The sequence below is a fragment of the Archocentrus centrarchus genome, chromosome 8 (assembly GCF_007364275.1).
Source record: "Archocentrus centrarchus isolate MPI-CPG fArcCen1 chromosome 8, fArcCen1, whole genome shotgun sequence".
NCBI classification, from domain to species: Eukaryota; Metazoa; Chordata; class Actinopteri; order Cichliformes; family Cichlidae; genus Archocentrus; species Archocentrus centrarchus.
Window position 1 is genome coordinate 15,321,025 of NC_044353.1, and position 23,004 is coordinate 15,344,028.

At 39.1% G+C, this 23,004-nt stretch overlaps 1 protein-coding gene across 3 annotated transcripts in view; it reads left to right on the forward strand.

Annotated features, from left to right (window-relative positions):
* LOC115783986 (serine/threonine-protein kinase pim-1-like) overlaps positions 1 to 23,004 on the forward strand; it is a 1,015,907-nt gene that overhangs the window by 481,892 nt on the left and 511,011 nt on the right. Inside the window, exons 6-10 of one of the 3 annotated variants that reach the window (XM_030735022.1) lie at positions 8 to 55; positions 218 to 427; positions 533 to 713; positions 889 to 1,062; positions 1,151 to 1,567. The exons of 1 other annotated variant lie outside the window; for it this stretch is intronic. In XM_030735022.1, coding sequence (XP_030590882.1) covers positions 8 to 55; positions 218 to 427; positions 533 to 713; positions 889 to 1,062; positions 1,151 to 1,242 — 705 coding nt within the window. In that variant the 3' untranslated portion in view covers positions 1,243 to 1,567. Of the gene's footprint in view, positions 1 to 7; positions 428 to 532; positions 714 to 888; positions 1,063 to 1,150; positions 1,568 to 23,004 lie in introns of those variants that run through there. One more of the 3 variants, XM_030735021.1, reaches the window with a different exon arrangement.

Consider the following 23,004-nt stretch of genomic DNA (forward strand, 5'->3'; position numbering starts at 1 on the left):
CTTTTAGGTCGCTATCAAACACATTTCAAAGAGGTGTATCCCCTGCAAAGTAAAGGTAAGTATGCAATGCTTAAATCTCAATCAATCAATCAATCAAATATACTTTATTGTCCCCACAGGAAAATTTGACTTGGACATCGTACAAAAAAAATCTATTATACGTCTTTGCGCTGTGGAACGTCTGTTCCTCATCATCCACTTTGTTGCCATTTTTCAGGCTGAGAACGGGAAGCGAATCTCTGTGGAAGTGGCTGCTATGCTCAAACTTGCAGCTGGAACACCAGGATCATCAGCTACCGTGTCCTTGCTGGACTGGTTCGAGTTGCGCAAGAAGCTGATCCTGGTGATGGAGAGACCTGTCCCTGCTGTGGACTTAGATAAATACATAGAGGAATATGCAGATACTATAACAGAGGAGACAGCCAAGGTAAGTTTCCTGGAAGAGCCTTATACTGTACAGCATTGAATCAAAGCACAGAGTATAACAGAAATGTTAATGCACTGACTAATCGTAATTTATCATCTTTCCCAGGTCATTCTAAAACAACTGATTGAGGCTGTAAAAGAGCTCGAGGATAAAAACGTCTTTCACCGGGACATCAAGACTGACAACATTCTGATTGAGACCGGCTCAGATGTGCCTCGTGTTCGCCTCATTGACTTTGGAGTGAGCTGCTTTTTTAATAAACGCTCACGATACACCGTTTTTGCTGGTAAGATATTTTGTTCCTGCTCTTCACAGATGCACCAATCTGGGCCTTTTTGTTTTTCACTCCTTAAAAATGCATATAATGCCAACATACTGTAAGCTTTCATTATTATATCAGAACAAGAGTTGAAATAAGGGTCAACCTAACAAAAGAAATTGTAATTGTGTATGTTTTTTAGGCACACCTTGTTACTGCCCTCCAGAGTGGACGATCCACAAGTCCTATAGGCCTGGACCCACCACAGTGTGGCAGCTGGGAGTGGTGTTGTATGAAACACTCCATGAAGGAGCTGTCTTTAATACAAAACTTTTCCTTAAAGAGAATTTAAAAATTAGCGAGGAGCTGTCTGAAAGTAAGAAAAGTTCACACTAAAACATTCACTTTTCACTTGGATCACTGGAACTGTTGTCTTCATCTCTCTTCTTCTTCTTTCATTGCAGACTGCCAGGATTTCTTGAAAATGTGTTTCAACCTGGACCCCAAAAGACGCCCGAAACTGAAGGACCTCCTGCGTCATCGATGGTTCAGATGAACCGTCACACACACACACTCACACAAAATGCTTTTGACAGAAAAAGATTGATGCTATTTAATTGGACTATTCTAAATTTCACCCACATTGCCCAGTAGCAGTGAAAAGTTGAAACTTTTGACTGGTACATCAATCTTTATTTTCTGTCCTGGAATTCCTGTAACCCCCCCAGCCGTCCAGGGAAAGGGGGATCTCTCTTTGAATTGCCTTTCCCGAGGTTTCTTCCTATCAGTCAGGGGAGTTTTTCCTCGTCTTCAGAGAGAGCTTGGGCTGGTCAGGAGTTCCATCAAGTTATTCTACTGATTATTAATGTTATTTGATTATTAATAACCAAATGTTCAATCTGGTTATTAATAATCAAATAACGAATAATCAGTAGAAATAGAGTACTTGTTATAAACTTAAATAAAAAAAAAATTTTTTAATTGATCTTGTTTGAGGATTCTTTTATTATTACATTTTTTTAAGCTCATGGTGTATTTTGAGCTATTTACTGGCTGCAAAGGGATTGACAAGTGTAGGAAAACTGAGAAAGTGTGAGAATTAACACGCTTGAGCTTTAGATGAGCAGAGTGAATTTTCCCAATACTCGAGTGCCTAGCATGAGGTGAAATGTGGGGGCTGCCTAAGGTCTTTCCCCGCCTCTTATACCCTCCAATAACCAATTGTGTTGTCCACTTTCCAAGTCAAAAACGTGTTTGCCGATGTGGGATTGTCCGGCGCCAGAGCCTTTCCAAAAGGCCACTGCTGATTAGTTCAAGTGAAAACTATCATGTGGACATTTTAGCATGGAAAATAAAAACACTGCAAGGACAGAATCTATAGGCCTGGAAATATCATGAAATAACATGTTTTTTGCATAGCCCCGGAGCTACATTTTATCTACATATCTGAAATTGTGCAGGCTCATGTAACATCCTAAGACTTACAAAAATGTCTCTTGGACCCATACCCCAAACCCTACAGGAGGTCTGCCATCTTCAATTGAATGTGTCAATTTTTGCCATTTTCAGGTCTGCTATTTGAATCATCTTTTCCTAGGGCTTTTGACCCAGTGAGACCAAAATGGCTCCAGATCATCGACACAAGTAGCCCATCAAAACTTATTCAAGGTTTTACAGAACGGTGTTGCTGTAACAACCCTCTGAATATGGGATTTCAATCATATACCAAAGAACACCATCGGGTGCGAGGGCCCGATCATCGCCGCTTGCGGCTTTATTTTATTTGAGGCGGTCCACACTGTCAGCTTTAGCAGCCTACAGCCACAAATAAATCTAAGCAATTATTGATAGTATCTATGAGAAAACCTTTATGATACAGCAGTGAGCACTGTTTTTCATGGCGGTAATGGATAATCATGTTCATGTCCACCATGGACAACTTGTTGAATCTGTGTCTCAAAAAATTAAGGCAGTTCTCAAGGCAAGAGGGGATCCAACCAATTACAAGTAAGGTGTACCTAGTAAAGTGTGTAGTGAGTGTAGATCACACAATTTATATGAAGGACTATGAGACATGCTGAAAATATTCATAAATCCTAATATTTAACATAAATATATTTATTTGGGTCAGTGAACAATTTCTGTATTCTGTTTGCAGGTGTCATGCAACCTGCCTTGCTCTGTATAGCTTTGGCTAAGTCAGACAGACTCCTAGAAAGACAAAAAACATATTATCAGAAGGTTTTTTATTGCCATATGGGTGAACAGGTTCACAGCATTAGGAACCTGTTCACCCATATGGCAATAAAAAACCTTACAGCTAACATATATTACCAAATGCACTATCGGTCAATATTTTTTTTTTTATTCACATAGTTATTGCTCGGGTTAAATGCATATCCATTAGGCCATAATAAAACTAAAATATCTGATGCCTGATATCTGATAAAGAACTTGATGATAAGGGGAAAATGTAATATTGCTTAAAGCATGAATTTATGCAATATAAAGTTATTCTCTTGTGGTTTTAATGTGTGCTAAAAAAAATTATTTATTCTGCACATTCTCACACAGTTTCAGTTCCTTTAAGCTATTTTCCTACAGGGTCTTCATTCTCACACATCTGCAGAAACTGAAAACGAGATTAGGTTTTTTATGCAAACCAGCTACAGCGAACCTTTTCTGGAGCTCTGCTGCTTTTGCATCTGTGACTCTCTCAAAATTTATCACAGTCATCATTCTTTTGTAGTAAAAGTTGAAAGCTTGTGAACAAACAATTTTCTGTGAACAGCTGACAGAGCCAGCCTCTGTTACTCTGCAGCCAGGTCAGCATCTGTCCATCAGCTGTAAGGTCTCTTAATTTTTGGGCAGATATCACACAGCTTAGATCAGACAGTCTGCAGGGAAAGGATTGGCATGGATGGGAATGAGAAATATTGGAAATTCATATATCAAAGATTTACTAAAGAGAGAGTTCAGTGTAGAATTACAGACTTCAAGCAAGAGAGTCACATTAATTGGACAGAATATGCAGCCATTTAGAAATTTCCGATTGCTTGCTGATTCACTGTCAGCAGAGTGAATCGGTAAATCAGTCCTCTGTGATGTGATGTGCATTTCTGTCTTTGCTGGAACTCTCATCAGATCAGCTATAAGATCAACCATCTTTTCTGTACTTCTGATGCTGCAGCTGGAAGGAGCTTTCAGTGGATTCACACTAATAAAGAAATGCTGAATTGTCAGGCAGTTGTTTAAGATTTCTGTTTCCACAGGTGTGTACAGTAATGATGTCATCCAGCAAAACTTTGTGTCAAATCTACTTTTAAAGAATGTAAGACCACGAAAATACTTTAAACTAACCTCCAGGTGGCAGAAAGACATGCAAACTGAGAAGAAAGGAAAGCATGACAAGCATGTAAATATGTAGAAATGCACAGGAATACAGCTGCTCTTGTGTTATTTATTTATTTTTTTTTTGCTTCCTTTTCTTAAGGTCATCAATAAAATGTAATAGTTAATATTGCTTCCAAAACTACCATCATCAATTATTTATTGGTGTATTTTTGTCCCTTCAAGCACTTCTAGCATTTTCACTTGAAGGGATCCTGTGATCTCGAGCAGCTAAATGCACCTCTGCATTCACCATCTGCTCTAGTTACTACCTGTGTTGTGCTCAGATGATGGCATAATGCCTTTTTAATCTTTATCAATGACTTTTCAGTTTTTATTTGTTAAAAATATTTTGAATCATGTATAATTTTCTTTCCACTTCACAATTGTATACCACTTTGTGTTGGTCTTTCACATTAAATTCCAGTTAAATATATTTGTTTGTGGTTGTAATGTGACAAAATATGGAAAAGTTCAAGGGGTATGAATACTTTTGCAAGCCACAGTAAATATTATCAGTTAAAGTACTGCAATTAATGTGCCTTTCTACCAGTTTAGAGACAATAATGTCTTCATGGAATACCGTAACTAGATTACAGGAGATTAAAACATCCCATTTCATGATTTATTGCTGCATATCTTTTATTATGTTATGTACACTGACAGTCTGCCACATGTTGCTGCACTCCACATGGATGTTTCCACCTTTCTTATTATTCTTATAATGGATGCATACTTAATGTTGGGATTTTAAAGGAACAAAATGTGTCTGACATTACTGTGAATATCAGACATGCAAAGACTGAAAACATTCAAATATTTTCACGTAAATGTTTACTAAATGTCTTTGTGCAGATTGTTTACATGATTTACATAATCCTGGATGAAGTCACTACATCTGTGTGCAGAAACAAATTTATATACTAAGGTTGAAAGAGTGGACATGATAAAAATAATCTGGATCTTAGCAGGTCTTAGAATTAAAACAAATTTTATTACAACTTTAGATGAACCACAAAACATGACACATTACACCATGTCATTATTAATTTAACAAAAATTCAGCCAAAATGTAGAAGCAGTATGTTTGAAAAACTAAGCACAACCTGTGATTCAGTAGTTTGCAAAACCATTTTTATCACCAATCACTTGAAGTAGCATCTCTCACATTGTTCTAGAGGAATTATGGCCCACTTCTCTTTATAATGTTGCTTCAGAATGTGAGTTAATAGATGAATTCTTAAATGCTGCAATTAAAACAGTCTGCACACTTTTTTTGTTCTTTTATTCTGAGGAAGACATGAATCAGGTTTGTCAAGTAAACATTACATGTGGTTTTAAACATTGGTGTTACAGAGATACGTGTTTTATGGGAAGTAGTTTAATAGGCCACTTCATTTATTCATTGATGTTGTTGCTTGGTGGCGCTGTCCCTTGGTGTTGGCTCTCACTGCGGTATTGTATCACTTCCTGTTCCGGAGCACAGTCGTGTTTTGCTGTCTGTTAGCTGTTAAATCTGTATAGCGCGATCTATCTGGTTAACAACATATTCTATTGTAATCTTCACCTACTTTATCTAGAGCACACTCTTTACTGAATCACCTGTATTCACATTATTGACTTTATTTGCTTTTAGAAATTCGCTAGCTTAGCGCAGCTAGTAGCTTAGCTCTTAGCCGACTCACTAGCAGCATGGCTTCTTCTCCTGTCCCTCCTGCACTTTCCTGCTCTGGGTGTCACATGTTTAGTTACTCCTCGGCCTCCTTTAGCAGTAACGGTACTTGTAATAAATGTAGTCTGTTTGTAGCTCTGGAGGCCAGGCTTTCTGAATTGGAGACTCGGCTCCGCACCCTGGAAAATCCTGTATCTAGCCAGGCCCCTGTAGTGGGTGCGGAACATGGTAGCTTAGCCGCCGTTAGCTCCCCCCCAGTAGATCCCGAGCAGCAGGGAAAACAGGCCGGCTGGGTGACGGTGAGGAGGAAGCGTAGTCCTAAGCAGAAGCCCCGGGTACACCACCAACCTGTTCACGTCTCTAACCGTTTTTCTACACTCGGCGACACACCCGCCGAGGAACAAACTCTGGTTACTGGCGACTCTGTTTTGAGAAACGTGAAGCTAGAGACACCGGCGACCATAGTCAAATGTCTTCCAGGGGCCAGAGCAGGCGACATTCATGGAAATTTGAAACTGCTGGCTAAGGCTAATCGTAGATTTGGTAAGATCGTTATTCACATCGGCAGTAATGACACCCGGTTACGCCAATCGGAGGTCACTAAAATTAATATTGACTCGGTGTGTAACTTTGCAAGAACAATGTCGGACTCTGTGGTTTTCTCTGGGCCCCTCCCCAATCAGACCAGGAGCGACATGTTTAGCCGCATGTTCTCCTTGAATCGCTGGCTGTCTGAGTGGTATCCAAAAAACGACGTGGGCTTCATAGATAATTGGCAAAGTTTCTGGGGGAAACCTGGTCTTGTTAGGAGAGACGGCAGCCATCCCACTTTGGATGGAGCAGCTCTTATTTCTAGAAATCTGGCCAAATTAACCCTAAAACCTGACTACCCAGGGTTGAGACCAGGAAGCAGAGTTGCAGTCTTACACGCCTCTCTGCAGCTTCTCTCCTCCTGCCATCCCCCCAAAACCCCATCCCCACAAAACCCCATCCCCACATCGCCTGCTCCCAGACCACCAAAAAACAAAGCTAAAATCAGCAAAAAACTATTTAAGCATAAAAATTCAAAAACAATAAATAATACAGCTTCATCAACTGCACCAAAGAATAAAACAATTAAATGTGGATTATTAAACATTAGGTCTCTCCAGGGCTGGACAGGGACAAAAAATCGGCCCTGGCATTTTTGACTTAGACCGGCCCGCAACTATGTCTTAAAAGCATTTCACACGGTCTTACTCTTATTCAATGTGAGCATCCCCTTTGCTAATAATACTTTTATACTTTTTTACACTTTATTAATGCTTAAATTGCAAAGCTTTTACTTATCATTTAGCTTTTTAAAAATCTCTTATTTCACCTGTTTGAGTGGTTTTTAACACGTTTAACCAGCATAGAGGCTACAATTTCAAAATACTGTGCAGCCTTTTAACACACCTTAAACCTAAATATCTAAAATGCTGTGATGTAGCCTAAAGTGGACACTTGCTGCTCGTCCAACACTTCTTGGCCTTGACCGTTTTCTATTTTATCAGATTAAGGTGCCGTGGCTGCCAGATTTTGGGAAGTATGCAAATACCAATAATATTTATACTGATCAATTGCCATTGCTCATCATTCTTATGTAATAGAGCTAACGTTACCTCCATCACCTCAAAGTCCCTGTATTATCCTAATGTTACTACCTGCTTACATACTACACTTTCCCGCTCACTCTGTCCCTCGGTTTCCAAAGCCTGCATCTCTGGCTGCTCCTCTCCCTGTCCGCTGCTGCTGTCTTCATCTACAGCAGAGCCGGCCCAAGCCTTGAAAGTGCCCTAAGCAAGGTAAAGACCCTACAATAATTACAGAGAAAACCCAACAGTCATCCTAATCTTAAAAATAGAGACGGTGTCTGTCTCCTGAATCCAAGCTGGGAGTTGGTTCCACAGAAGAGGGTCCTGAAAGCTGAAGGCTCTGCCTCCCGTTCTACTCTTAAGTATCCGAGGAACCACAAGTAAGCCAGCAGTCTGAGAGCAAAGTGCTCTGTTGGGGTGATATGGTACTATGAGCCAATGAAGAGAAGCCAATATGGGAGAAATCTGCTCGCTCTTTATAGTCCCTGTCAGTACTCTAGCTGCAGCATTTTGGATCAGCTGAAGGTTTTTCAGAGACCTTTTAGGACTGCCTGATAATAATGAATTACAATAGTCCAACTTAGAAGTAGTAAATGCATGAATTAGCTTGTATCAGCCTGAGACAGAAATATTAGAGTGTAGCCTACCCATTAAATTAGTGTTGTTACAAGTACACAAATCTGCACAGTTTGAATAGTCTCTTCTTTCTTTTAGGAAATTGGCATTTGGACGTGGAGGCTACAGCAGCGAACTTGTCTGTGATCTTTACACATTTTGTAGCATCTACAATGACACTCTTTTATTTCTTCTCACGTAACTTCTCCACACCCCCTTTCTGCTGTTTTGTTTCTCCTTGTTACCTCTCCTTTAGCAACACTCAAAACTGAAACTACTAGCGGGAGTTACAGGGTACCACGCAGAGAAAGGGTGGTGCTGCTTTCATCCTATATCCTGATTGGTTCCATCCACTGTCTATATTGAAGATGAGCCAACGGGCCGCCCCCTCTGAATTGTGGGCCGGTCTCAAAAAAAAAAAAAACAAAAAAACAACAACATTGGCCCTGAGGACGGTCGGCCCACCGGGCAAATCCCCGGTACGCCCAATTACCAGTCCAGCCCTGGCTGAACCTAATCACACACCTCTGGTAGGAGGAGTCAATGCAAAAGCATGAATAACTTCTACATCTTTATATTTGAAGGTGGAGATGATGACAGAGAGCAGTGGACTCACAGGTTAACATGATGAACTGTAGGACAGGACTCCTGTTTTCAACGCTCTGCTTGGCAGGTGAAAAGTTTCTTTGATGATGATCTAAAATATTTTGGTATGTGCTTGTAAGTTGTGCATGTTAATGATTTTGTATTTATCTTGACAGGTGTTAAAGGTCAGACTCTGACAGAATCTGAACCAGCAGTTAAACGACCTGGAGATTCTCACAGATTGACCTGCACGACCTCTGGATTCTCAGTCAGCAGCTACTGGATGCACTGGATCAGACAGGCTCCTGGAAAAGGACTGGAGTGGATCGTTGCTGTTAATGCTGGTGGTGGTAGCATATACTACTCTCAGTCAGTTCAAGGCCGGTTTACCGTATCCAGAGACAACAGCAAAGAGCAGGTGTATCTGCAGATGAGCAGCCTGAAGACTGAAGATTCTGCTGTTTATTATTGTGCTCGAGACTCACAGTGACTGATCTTAGTTAAGCAGCTGTACAAAATCCTGCAGGTCTTATTAGATCCACTCAGTCATAACTTGTACTGTCAGTTTAGAGATTTTTTTCCAATAGAGAAAAATATATATTTAAAAATTACAGACTATTTAATAAGATGCTGGATAATTACCTTCACTAAAGAGTGCATGAAAAATGAAACATCAAATATATACTGAATCTGGCAGCACACCAGGTCATCACGTCTCCCAACTTGTAAAAAAAGAGAACAAAGTTACACCAGATTTATTAAATAAATCACATGAAAAGAGATTAACTAAATTACTAAAAAAAGTAATCTAAAGAGTTTTTCTTTTTCTCATTTAAAGTTGGAATAAATAACTTGTTCATTTACAGGGTTTCAGAGCTCAGTAACATCCATGAATTAGAGAGACTATTGAACTATTACTGCTATTGTTAATTTGTAAATGCTTCATAGTTAACTTTTCTAAAATCAAGCAAGTACAGTTAATATAACTGAGTAACGTCTGTCTGTTGATGAGAAGACTGTACAGCTTTCATTATTTCAGCTCATACATATTAGATCCTGTGATGAGATTATTGGCTTCACATTAACAAACACAACAGAAACTCTGAATCATCAGATAAATGAAATGACTGGACATTTTTTCACTGTCACATATCAATATTCTTTGATTCTGTTTCTCTTTTGTTATTTCTAAAATTAAAAAAAAAAAAAAAACGAGTAAAAAAACAACAAGTTTGACTTTTTTTTGCTTTGCAGGAATTTTATGCATGATCAAACTGGAGCAATCTCTCTCTGAGATGGAAAGACCTGGAGAGAGAGGGAGAGTAAAGCTGTCATGTATCCTTTCTGTTTCCAGCCTGATTGGATCCATGAACTTTTCTGCCAAGTTTGTCTGGAGAGGAAAGATGAAAAATTTAACCCAATTGTATTTCATGCAAAGTTGCAAATCATTCAAGGCAGACTTGAGAGTTCATACAAATTAAATACCCCCCTTTAAGCCAAATAAGAAACAAATAAATCTGTAAAGTATGATAATAAAGAAATGAATAAATGAATCCTACAAATAATGGTAAAATAAATAAAGTCTAATCAACACTGATAAAATTCTCTGGTACCTCTTTTTGTAGTTATGTTAAAATTAAATGCAGTGTTACCATCAGTGACTTGTTTCACTGTCATTACAATTGTATCATCAATCAAATTAAAATATCCTCTGTGCATTTTCCAAGCATATTTTCATTACTTTGAATAACAGACTCCTTGATTGGCTCCTGTTAGATCCATTTCCAATGATGGTTCATGTATTTGATTGTATGCAAACTCTTTGTCTTCCTGAGTTATTTGGCTTTAAGAACCTGACAGACTGCAGAGGCTCTGACTGTGTCAAATGACTTTTAGCAAAAACAATGTTTTCTCCAGCTCTGTTTCTGCTCTTAGCAGCTGGCTGTGAGTGTCTTTGTCTTTGTCTCTGCATTTTTTGGTTGTGATATATTTTGATGAGTTGCCACAATACATTTCCTTTTCAACAGGTGTGAAGTGTGAGCAGCTGACACAACCAGCCTCTGTGACTGTGCAGCCAGGTCAAAGTCTGACCATCACCTGTCAGGTCTCTTATTCTGTGAGCAGCTATTGGACTCACCGGATCAGACAGCCTGCAGGAAAAGGACTGGAGTGGATTGGAGTAGCACGTTCTGGAGACACAACATATTATAAAGATTCACTCAGAAACAAGTTCAGCATTTCCACAGACGCTTCCAGCAACAGAGGGACCCTAAATGGACAGAATGTGCAGACTGAAGACAGTGCTGTGTATTACTGTGCCAGAGAGACACAGTAACACAAACCATCAGCAGAACTGAACAAAAACCCTTCAGTGCCTGAACAGTTGTAACATGAAGCCACCACAGGAGGAGCTCTTGGACCACTGTTGCTGTAAATGCCAGTTTACTGTGAAAAAGATAAACTGTATAGTTTGCACTGACATGATGAAATGATATCAAAATTAATTAATGCTTAAAAAAGATCATGTCTATTTGACTTACTTTTTTCATGTTGCTGTAAATGTGAATTCTGACAACATAAACATGTTTTATGTTTTGATATTTCCAAAAAGAAAACTTTACAGCAGTATGGGTTACAGCAACCTTTACACTAAGATAAATCACAGTCAGCATTGGATCCCACTTTATAAAGGTTCTCTTTTCGGTGGGTGTCTGGGTGATGGCAGCTTTTTTACCCAAGCACATAACAGCATGTAGCAGAGTATAATCCACATTCCTAATCATTAGTCTAAAGACAGAACACAGTCATAAATAGATTATCAGTTAGTGCAGCAAATAAACCAAAAAGGAAGGAACAGGCTAAAGATAAAGTCCAGGGATCATTTGGAAGACTGTACTGTACATGAGATATACAACAAACAAGACAACAAGGAATACTAGGAGATGGCTGGAAGACTTAAATGGAAGGAGAGAAGATGATTTGGCACATTGGAGCTGAAAGGACATCCTTGCTTATGCATCAGTTTAAAGCAAATTAAATTAAACAGGATGTGCAGCACAGCTGCTCTATTTAATAACAGCTGTCAGAAAAGTATAATTGTGTTCAATGCGAGTATTATTTAGGCTTATTTTAAACCAGTTTACAATGTGGGTTTAATGTAGTGAGGTCATACTTTATAAGTAAAAATAAATACATAGTTAGATAAATAATCTCCACCCAGTCCGGTGAGCAAGAAAGACTGCAGAGGCTCTGACTGTGTCAAATGACTTTTAGCAAAAACAATGTTTTCTCTGGCTCTGTTTTTGCTCTTAGCAGCTGGCTGTGAGTGTCTTTGTCATACTCTGCACTTTTTGGGTGTCATATTTTTCAACAGGTGTAAAGTGTGAGCAATAAAAAGAAGAAAAAAGAAGCTAACCTTGATAAGGAATAACTCCTAATTAAAGTATACAGGAAGTGCATATTCACTGAACAGCAGCTGAGATCAGTGGAGTTCAGTCATCTCCTTCCTGTGAGGAGGAGTCAATACAAACTTTAAATAGTCATCATCTCTACATAACTGCCAGGGAGGACAGCAGAGATCAAACAGTTTAATATGATGGACTACAGGACAGGACTGCTTCTCTTAACTCTCTACTGGGCAGGTAGGAAGGTTTTCTCTGACTTCATTATGCTTAAATATTTATTTTTGTAACCCTATTTAATTCACACGATCTTTGAAATCTTTCAGCAGGTGTTGATGGTCAGACTCTAACAGAATCTGAACCAGTCACCAAAAGACCAGGAGAGTCCCACAGATTGACCTGCACAGTCTCTGGATTCACACTCAGCAGCTACTATATGGCCTGGATTAGACAGGCTCCTGGAAAAGGACTGGAGTGGATTGCTCTTATAGGCACTTCTAGTTCTCCTCTCCGTTACTCTCAGTCAGTCCAGGGTAGATTCACAATCTCCAGAGACGACTCCAACAGTAAAATCTACCTACAGATGAACAGTTTGAAGACTGAGGACACAGCAGTTTATTACTGTGCCCGAGAAACACAGTGAGAGACAGAAACAGGAATGTCATACAAAAACTACTTCCTCTATTTGCTCTCACCACCTGGAACTTTTAGCAATGTCAGTGTCATTTGTCTAGCATTTCACTATTCACTATGAATAGTGCAGTAAATTAATGCAATTTCATCCAGAAATGTTGAAATATCTGACTGTAGGCATGATGGCAGGGAACAGTGGACTCACTCACAGACTAACATGGCTGTAGGACAGGACATGAAAAAATATTTTCTTTGATAAATTATGCTGGAAAAGTTTAATTTTTAAATTACCAATTCAGAATAAATAACATTTTCATTAATAGTGCTTCAGAGCTTAATAACATCCATAATGTAAAAAGCACTGTGACTGTAATTTAATTACAAAACTGTTAATTTCTAAACAAACCATTAACAGTTAACAGCAAATATTATTTTTTCAGAATAAACCAATACTTTAAATATAACTAGGACAGCAGCAAAGTCCGTGTGTCAGTGAAAAGATGGAAGAACTACATAGTAGCTCTTTAAAGCAGATCTTACAGAGATTAGCAGAATAAACTGTGAATAATTAAATAATACAAATAATTTGATAAATTATAATAATGAGAATTTTTTCACCATCATCTGTTACACAACTGGTTATTCTTTGATTTGGAACAGGTTGGATCAGTGGCTTTAAAAATAATAAAAACAAACAAACAAACAAACAAACAAACATTTTTAGCCCCACCTCAATTGTGTGTCAACACGTGTTTGAAACTTTCCTTTTTTAAAAATTCAAATGACCCTAACCTTTCAGGTCATTACACAGAGTCTCTCCCTTATCACAGTTAAAAAAAATGTCACTTTTAAAAAAAAATTATAACCAGAAGCTGTAAAATCATCACAGAGCTACAATATTGTACAACTTGGATATGAGAATCTGCAGGGAAGGGACTGGAGTGAATAGATACTGACAGATCCATCCAGCAAAACAAACACCCAAAATTAATGTTGAATGCTAAAGTTGTTTGTCAAGACATGTTTTTTTTAGCAAAATTAAGGGCTTTTCTTGTCAACCAAATTCATCAACTTCAGTTAAAAGGGAAGAAAAGACTGTTGTGTCAGTTTGTCAGTTAGAGGACATTAGTTCAGATTCAGATTAAGTCCATGTTGTCTGTAGCTTTAATTCTGCTGAACTTTTTGGAAAGCTTTTCCATTTGACATCTTTCACAGAAACTGTAATAATAATTATAGTAGCTGACTATAATGATACGATTACAATCAATTAATATAATGTAAAAATTTACTTGGGTGCACAGCCACCCAAGTACATTTTTACAGTTTTTCACTCAAGAGGCCGTCTACTAATCAGAAGGTTGGTGGTTTGATCCCTGTTTGCTCCAGTCTGCATCCAGAGTATCCTAGGGCATGATACTGAACCCCAAGTTGCTCCTGAAAGCACTTAGAAAAAAAATGCATTTGTGCATGTAGAGCAGAAAGTACTGTTACTTTTTGACATTAAACAGTTATGTACTTTATGAAAAACAACAGTAAATTAAGAATAATTTATAGTTGAATTCCAACCTTAATAAACACTAAATAAACAAATAAAATGTTTGCAGGAAAAGTCTACCAGTGCAAAACTCAAAATACTGGGTTTCACTGACACTGATATGAATTTGCCAGGTTACAGCAAGTGACTATTTACCTGTTCTGACAGGTGATGGTCAGACTCTGACAGAACCAGTGATTCAAAGACCTGCAGTATCAAACAAATTAAGCTGCACAGGTTCACATTCAGCAGTTATTACATGCATTGGGTCAGAGTGGCAACCCACTCCAGTCCTTTTCCAAATATCTGTCTCACCCATCAGTTCAATGCTGTTTTAATACTTCCAAAGACAACAGCATACAGCAGGTGTATCTGCAGATGAACAGTTTTAAAAATGAAGATTCAGTTTATTATGGTGCTTGAAGGCCATAGAGCACTGGCTGATCAAGGTACAAAATCCTGCACAAGTGAAAAAAAAATATTACTATTACAAATAAAAAACAAACAAACAAGTTCCACACATTTAAATGAGAAATTAAGCTATTTAAATAATCCCAACTCAGTCAGAATGGCATATTTATTTGTGCAGCACTTAGATGGGTATAATGCAGCAAATTTCTCAGTATAAAGACCTATAAATATGTTTATTTCAATAATCTGACAACATGCTAAACTCCCTTTATAATGATTTTTAGTTTAATTTTTAACAGCAAAACATTAATAGAAATAACACTAGTATTCCTCCTTTATCTCATCGCTTGGAGTTATACTAGACAATAATGCAGTGTAACCAACAGTAAACAGAAATCCCCCTTTTCACTTTCTCTTGCGTCTGAGTATGAAATTAGAATCTCATATGTGAATTTCCCAAACATGTTTTTATGTGTCCATGAAAGGAAGCATCTTCAAGAGGCTTCAGTTAGACCCTAATGAATTCTTTATGCATGTCTATGCAAACTCATTGACTTCCTGTGTTACTCAGCCAATAAAAGCTTCACATCAGACTGGAGTGGAATTCACATTATGTCACATTCATCAAAAACCATGTTTTCTGTGACTCTGTTGCTGCTCTTAGCAGCTACATGTGAGTGTCTTTAGATGGGTAATATTTGGCCGTTCGTGTTTCATGATATAACCTATAATTTGTCACAAAACATTTGCTTTTTTAACAGGTGTGAAGTGTGAACAACTGACACAGCCAGCCTCTGTGACTATGCAACCAGGTCAACCTCTGACCCTCACCTGTCAGGTCTCTTATTCTGTTAGTAGCTACTACACAGCTTGGATCAGACAGCCTGCAGGGAAAGGACTGGAATGGATTGGAATGGCAGCTGTTGGATCTACAACACACTACAAAGATTCACTTAAAAGCAAGTTCAGCATTTCCGCAGACTCTTCCAGCAAAACAGTGACATTAAGTGGGCAGAATGTGCAGCCTGAAGACTCTGCTGTGTATTACTGTGCCAGACTCACACATTAAAGCAAACAGTCAGCAGTTCTGTACAAAAACCTCTGAAAGAGTAAAATCCACCAGAGGAGGAGCTCTCACACCACTTATTATTTTCTGACAGATCACTGTTATGGGGGCAGTTTATGTAGCAACAAATGGGGAAAAAATTACATGTAAAAATATGCAGAAATAACAATATTAGATGATCTAAAATATTTTCTAAAGAAAGTAATATTTCTGTTTGTCTCATAACATTTATAAAGCTTCACTAAATTGCAGTTCTTATCATCTATTAATTTCCTTCACTCCCTTATTTATGCCTTTCTGCCTTAATTTAAATCCGAGTGTGTTCTGTCATTCTGCCATTTGGACTCTCCTATGTGTGAAAATTTGCCTCCCCATCTTAACCTCATCCCGGTCCTTCAAAGAGCCTTATTCAAGTCTCCATCTATTCATCTTCACAGCCTAGCAGGGAACGTCAACTGGTGGCCCGTGGGCCACATCTGGCCCACCAGCGCTTTCTATCGGGCCTCCCAAATAGTACTGCCACAGGTACTATATGCCAATCAATCATGTGGTGTCATAACCCATTAAATACCGATCTCTGACTAATCTCAATCATCAAAAGCATCCAAACATCACTTTCCATTGCCCATAAATGCCTCCATGTCCCTAGAACCATTCAGAATGCAAGATTGGACCATGTGACTTCAAGCATTTTCTGGCTGCACTGAGCAGCCGCTTTTGTTGGTGGTGATCAGATTGTAAACACAGCTGAAGGTGAGTTTAGCATTGTTTTGTGTAGAAAAAATGTTGGATGATCAAACCTGTCTAACAAAAGGAAGTAAAAGTCGTAAAGATTTCTGTCGGTGAACCTGCAGAAGGATCATTACTGGCTGCCGAGCGTACTCCCTGGCCTGCTTTTATTAAAAAGCAGGTAAATTACTATATTTACATTTTGGAAAAAAAAGGCACCTCACCGTCGCCTGTGAAATGAAATTACTAAAATTCACCAAAGGATTAAGATTTAAAAAAAAAAAAAAATGCTCTTTTAAAAGAAAAGTGTCCAGGCAGATTTAGAGGGTTTTGCATCTGAACTCATCAAATCTACAACAAAAACAGCTTCTGGAAAGTAGATTGAAAAGTTTATCTCAGAGTTTATCTCTGAAAAGCAGAGATAAACTCGTTGCTCTCATGTAACATTATATTTGTTACTGTTTTAATTTGCATACATGTGTTAGATTGTTGATTGATAATATCTTGTTAAATTGTTATGTTTTATCTATTGTAACGTTTTCTGCCCTCTTGGCCAGGTCTCTCTTGGAAAAGTGATTTTTAATCTCAATGAGACTTTTTACCTGTTTAAATAAAGGATAAATTAAAAAAAATAAATAAATAAAATTGTTTCCTGTGCTCATTTTATCTACAGTGAGCACAACTGCGGTGTCTCCATATCAACCATGAAGATAACAGAGAAGAACATTTAACTGCAAGACTTGCACATCACATCATTAAAAGCAGTATAAATTTGAAAGGAAAATTAATGTATCAGAATTACTTAGGTTACAATCAGGGTTATTATAGTTAACGAAAACGAACGAAATAACGAAACTGAAACTGAAAAAACATTGTCGTTAACTGAAATAAATAAAAACTATAATTAAAAGGAAAAAACGATAACTAATTAAAACTGAATTGTGAGTTTTCAAAACTAACTAAAACTAACTGAAATTAGCGATAAACTGACTTTCATTTACTTTTTTTTTTTTTTTTTTTTTTTTTTTTTTTAAACCTTGTGGATTGATATGAAATCATTTTTTCCGCTCTCCGAGTTTAAGCTGGGAGCGCCACAGGACGACTGTGTGAGTGCGTGCGCTCACTGCGCTGGTCCGCAAAGTAATGGTTGCGGTCTGCAGAGAAAGTGGCAGAGTCCCGTATGGAGGTCTTTGAGTACAAACACCTGCACACGACCACAAGGTAATTAACACACACACAATTCAGCTACACAAGCATAAATGTGGACATGCGATCGGCAACTTCCGTAGAATATGTACAGAGGCCGCAAAGACTATGCAAGTTTAACTAGCGAGCATCTAACCAAGCTAGCTCCAAAACAGAAGCAGCAGCAGGTGGTGAGAACATCAGGATGCAGCTGGATTTGAGCTTTGACTCCTTCAAAGAGTTTGTTTTTGTCAAACACCACATGTAGGTGTTGTTAATCTGCTGCACTGATGCTGAAGTTTATTGTGGAGTTTATTGTAGAATTTATTGAGTTTGGGAGTTCATGTTTTTCTTTGTTTCTCCCTGTTGATGTTCATGTGTGTCCTTAATATTACACACATTTAGCATGTCTTGTGAACAGTTGGTTATTGAATATATTTCTTTAAATGGTATCTTTTGTCAAGTTTTCATTACACAATAGTCACTTTTGTGCCTTGAATCTTTCACCTGATTAGGTATGAAAATACTAAAACTAATACTGAAACTAACTGAAACTAAGCATGAAACCAAAAATAAAAACGAGAAAAACCACTCTGAAAACTAAAACTAACTGAATTAGAGGGAAAAAAAGTAAAAACTAACTAAAACTAAACTATAATGTAAAATCCAAAACTGTTATAACCCTGGTTACAATGTTAATTTTATTTTACTTGCATCTGGCCCTCATACTGTCTGGCCCTTGGACAAATGTACTGTAGTTGATGACCCCTGCCCTAAATCGGTCTACATAACAAATCTTCAGGAAACACTGTTCCTTCTTTATGAGAATGTTGAGACCTATATTATTATAATAGAAATTTTGGTAATCTAAGTGAGATTCAACCCTCTCTAAAAGGATATGAAAGATTTTAATTTCCTATCCCTGTATTATGATGCTAATAATCCTCGTTCAAATAACAATGAGCAGCAAAGTATAAATCTCAATAAATAATGTTAATATTTGTTATTTTATAAGGAATATGACTCAAGTGGACATTAATGTATTAATTTAACATGATTTTGAATTTCATAGCCCTCATACTTAACAAAAATAGAAATAACATGGGCGACCACATTGTAATTTGAGTATGATGATTAAAATATTTTTTAAAATCATATGATCTCATTCGATCAGCGCCTCAGGAAAATCCAGCAAAGATTAGGGAGCTATTCCTGTCATTTAATGTGCTGTGTGGTAGGCAGAGTGTGTGGACCCCACCGCAGGAGTCAGAAGGCATCTGTGACATAAGTAAGAAAATTCTCCAAGAGGTGCGTAATTCAAAAGAAGCAAGAGGGAGACATGGGGCAGACAAGCATGAGTGGACAGACGACCTGACAAATTGCTGAGGAAAACAGAGGCAATAAATACACACACATGGTAATGAGGGAGATGGGACACACCAGATAAACACCATGGGTGAACAGAGTGAGACTAACAAGACAAGGGAAGTAAATCTAAACATAATGCACAAGAGAAAAAGGACAAGGAGGCAAAACAAAGCAGTGTCACAACCTGGCTTGTAAGGTCATGACAAAAAGGGTGGACATACCATTTAAACAAACTGAAACAACAGAAATAAAGGCAGCTGAGGTGTGCAAATCAGTAGCTCGGTGGTGTAGGGTGTGCATGTGTGTGGAGATGTTTTTAAGTGTTGCAAACGCAGCAAATAACAAAACCTAAAAGAAAACAAATGTAACACAAGCCATACTGGCAACAAGCTGATGCACAGCACCAAGAAGGAAGTGCCTGAGTCAGATTTATTGTCTGGGAACACAGGGCCCAGGTGTTCCCAGTTGGCACTGATGAATCCTGTCCTGCCCACCAAAGACCCCTGCCTGTTTTCAATCTTCAGATTGTCACAACAAGAAGTAAGAGAACACAACCTACAGAAACAAGACATAGGAAACTAGTGTATCCTGTAAACTGAAACAAAGCAAACAGCCACAAACTTAAACCAGATAACTAGAACTAAGGCCTGCAGACCTCTGCAGTAGATATAAAACAGAAAGCCAAAGATATCAAGGATGAACAGAACACCAAAGCACTGCCACTCATGAGAACAATGAAACTCAAACTCAGACACCAAAAATACAAAATAAACATGTTCAAAAGTCCAAACCCATAATTCTGGGTCACAGACACAGGTTCATGACAATTCCTGGAGTCCACAAAGGGTTTAGATCAAAGCATATTACCATAATTAAATCATCCATCCATCCGCTTATCCTTTTTCAGGGTCGTGGGGGGCCTGGAGCCTATCCCAGCTGTCATAGGGCGAGAGGCAGGGTACACCCTGAACAGGTCGCTAGCCTGTCACAATGCTAACATACTCACATTCACACTCTCATTTGCACCTATGGGCAATTTAGAGTAGCCAACTAACCTAACCCCAGTAAGTGCATGTCTTTGGAATGTGGGAGGAAACCGGAGTACCCGGAGGAAACCCACGCAAGCACAGGGAGAACATGCAAACTCCACACAGAGAGAGGGAGAGGCCTGGGCCAAGGTGGAATTGAACCCAGGCCTTCCAGATGGTATTCTGTGAGGCAGCAGTGCTAACCACTGCGCCACCGTACTGCCCATAATTAAATCATATTGCAATAATTTTTAAATTTGGTTTCATAATTGTGAAAGTGTTGCAGCAGCAGAAGTTAAACTTCTGACAGTAATACTGAGGTTTAAGGTTTTCTTGCCCATCTTCTGTGAACCTCGGTTCCCTTTGCTTCAATGTTTTTGCTCTTCTGTCATTCCTTCTTGCAGACTGTCATTCATGCAGCCCACTTGTCCTAACTGCTGGTGCACTGCTATGATGGACCATTGTGCCAAGCTCACAATTAATTATGTTCAATTTTCAGTTCAAAAAATATTTGTAGACCTGAAGCACAGTATTGATCTCACCCAGCCAGACTCACTGGTTGTGCAGCCTGGACAGTCTTTGACCATCACCTGTCGGGTCTCTGGTTATTCTTTGAACCATGGCTATAAGCTGGATCAGACAGTGCGAAAGAAAACCGATGGACTGGATTTTTGATCAGTGGGGAGGAAGCGGTGGCAGCTTTTATCAAAATGATGATTTGAAGAACAAGTTCAGCTACAGTAGAGACATGTCTGCAGGAACAGTGACAATAACAGGACAAAATCTGCAGCCTGAGAACATTTAAGCCTGTTTATTACTGTGTGTGTCGCACCACAGTGATGCAAACCACCAAGGGTCCTGTACAAATACTCAGCAACCAGCAACACTCAACCACACATGTAGTACATCAAGTTACTTCTTTAGAGAGCTGTTATATAGCATTTAAAATGTGTTTTACTTGAGACCTACATCAGTATAAAGTAATAAAGGTTTTGGGAACCTCAGACTGACCCCTCTCTCAGGAAAATGACACATCAGATCAGCCTCTGTCTTTGAATAATGATAATCCCTGTTAAAGCAACAATGAGTAGCAAACTATAAATCTGAATAGATGATCTGAATATTTAGTATTTAAATACACTGCTCAGAAAAATAAAGGGAACACTCAAATAACACATCCTAGATCTGAATGAATGAAATTTTCTCATTGAATACTTCGTTCTGTACAAAGTTGAATGTGCTGACAACAAAATCACACAAAAATCATCAATGGAAATCAAATTTTTTAACCAACGTAGGCCTGGATTTGGAGTCCCACACAAAATTAAAGTGGAAAAGCACACTACAGGCTGATCCAACTTTGATGTAATGTCCTTAAAAAAAGTCAAAATGAGGCTCAGTATTGTGTGTGGCCTCCACGTGCATGTATGACCTCCCTACAACGCCTGGGCATGCTCCTGATGAGGTCGCGGATGGTCTCCTGAGGGATCTCCTCCCAGACCTGGACTAAAGCATCTGCCAACTTCTGGACAGTCTGTAGTTGGTGGATGGAGCGAGACATGATGTCCCAGATGTGTTCAATCGGATTCAGGTCTGGGGAACGGGCGGGCCCGTCCATAGCTTCAATGCCTTCATCTTGCAGGAACTGCTGACACATTCCAGCCACATGGGGTCTAGCATTGTCCTGCATTAGGAGGAACCCAGGGCTAACCGCACCAGCATATGGTCTCACAAGGGGTCTGAGGATCTCATCTCGGTACCTAATAGCAGTCATGCTACCTCTGGCGAGCACATGGAGGGTTGTGCAGCCCTCCAAAGAAACGTCACCCCACACCATTACTGACCCACTGCCAAACCAGTCATGCTGAAGGATGTTGCAGGCAGCAGATTGCTCTCCACGGCGTCTCCAGACTCTGTCACGTCTGTCACATGTGCTCAGTGTGAACCTCCTTTCATCTGTGAAGAGCACAGGGCGCCAGTGGCAAATTTGCCAATCCTGGTGTTCTCTGGCAAATGCCAAGCGTCCTGCACGGTGTTGGGCTGTGAGCACAGCCCCCATCTGTGGATGTCGGGCCCTCATACCATCCTCATGGAGTTGGTTTCTAACCGTTTGTGCAGATACATGCACATTTGTGGCCTGCTGGAGGTCATTTTGCAGGGCTCTGGCAGTGCTCCTCCTGTTCCTCCTTGCACAAAGGCGGAGGTAGCGGTTCTGCTGCTGGGTTGTTGCCCTCTTACGGCCTCCTCCATGTCTCCTGGCATACTGGCCTGTCTCCTGGTAGCGCCTCCAGCCTCTGGACACTACGCTGACAGACACAGCAAACCTTCTTGCCACAGCTGGCATTGATGTGCCAGCCTGGATGATCTGCACTACCTGAGCCACTTGTGTGGGTTGTAAAGTCCGTCTCACGCTACCACAAGTGTGAAAGCACCACCAACATTCGAAAGTGACCAAAACATCAGCCAGAAAGCATAGGTACTGAGAAGTGGTCTGTGGTCCCCGCCTGCAGAACCACTCCTTTATTGAGTGTGTCTTGCTAATTGCCAATAATTTCCACCTGTTGTCTATTCCATTTGCACAACAGCATGTGAACTTGATTGCCAATCAGTGTTGCTTCCTAAGTGGACAGTTTGATTTCACAGAAGTTTGATTTACTTGGAGTTACAGCATATTGTGTTAAGTGTTCCCTTTATTTTTTTGAGCAGTGTATATTTTATTTGAGACCTACAATAGTATAGAATAGCAGACTGAACCCTCCCTACATAGAAATGACATGTTTTCATTTTCTGTTTTTCCATGTCTCTAATAAACCCTGCTAAAACAACAGGAATAGTGTTAATAATATTAATATTTGTTATTTCATAAGAAATATGACTAAAAGGAACATAACCTTAAAACAATTTTTAGTTTAATCCATGGAAGAAAACTCACTCAAACATAAAGGGGATCTTTCCTGAATCTTTCCTAAATTTCCTAAATGGCTGTTTGTGGGAGTCATTCGGGTCACTAGATGTAGTCAAAGTATGAAGAATAAAGTATTTTTGGTCTCTGGTTAGTTTTTCAGAAGCTTCCAGGTCTATGCAG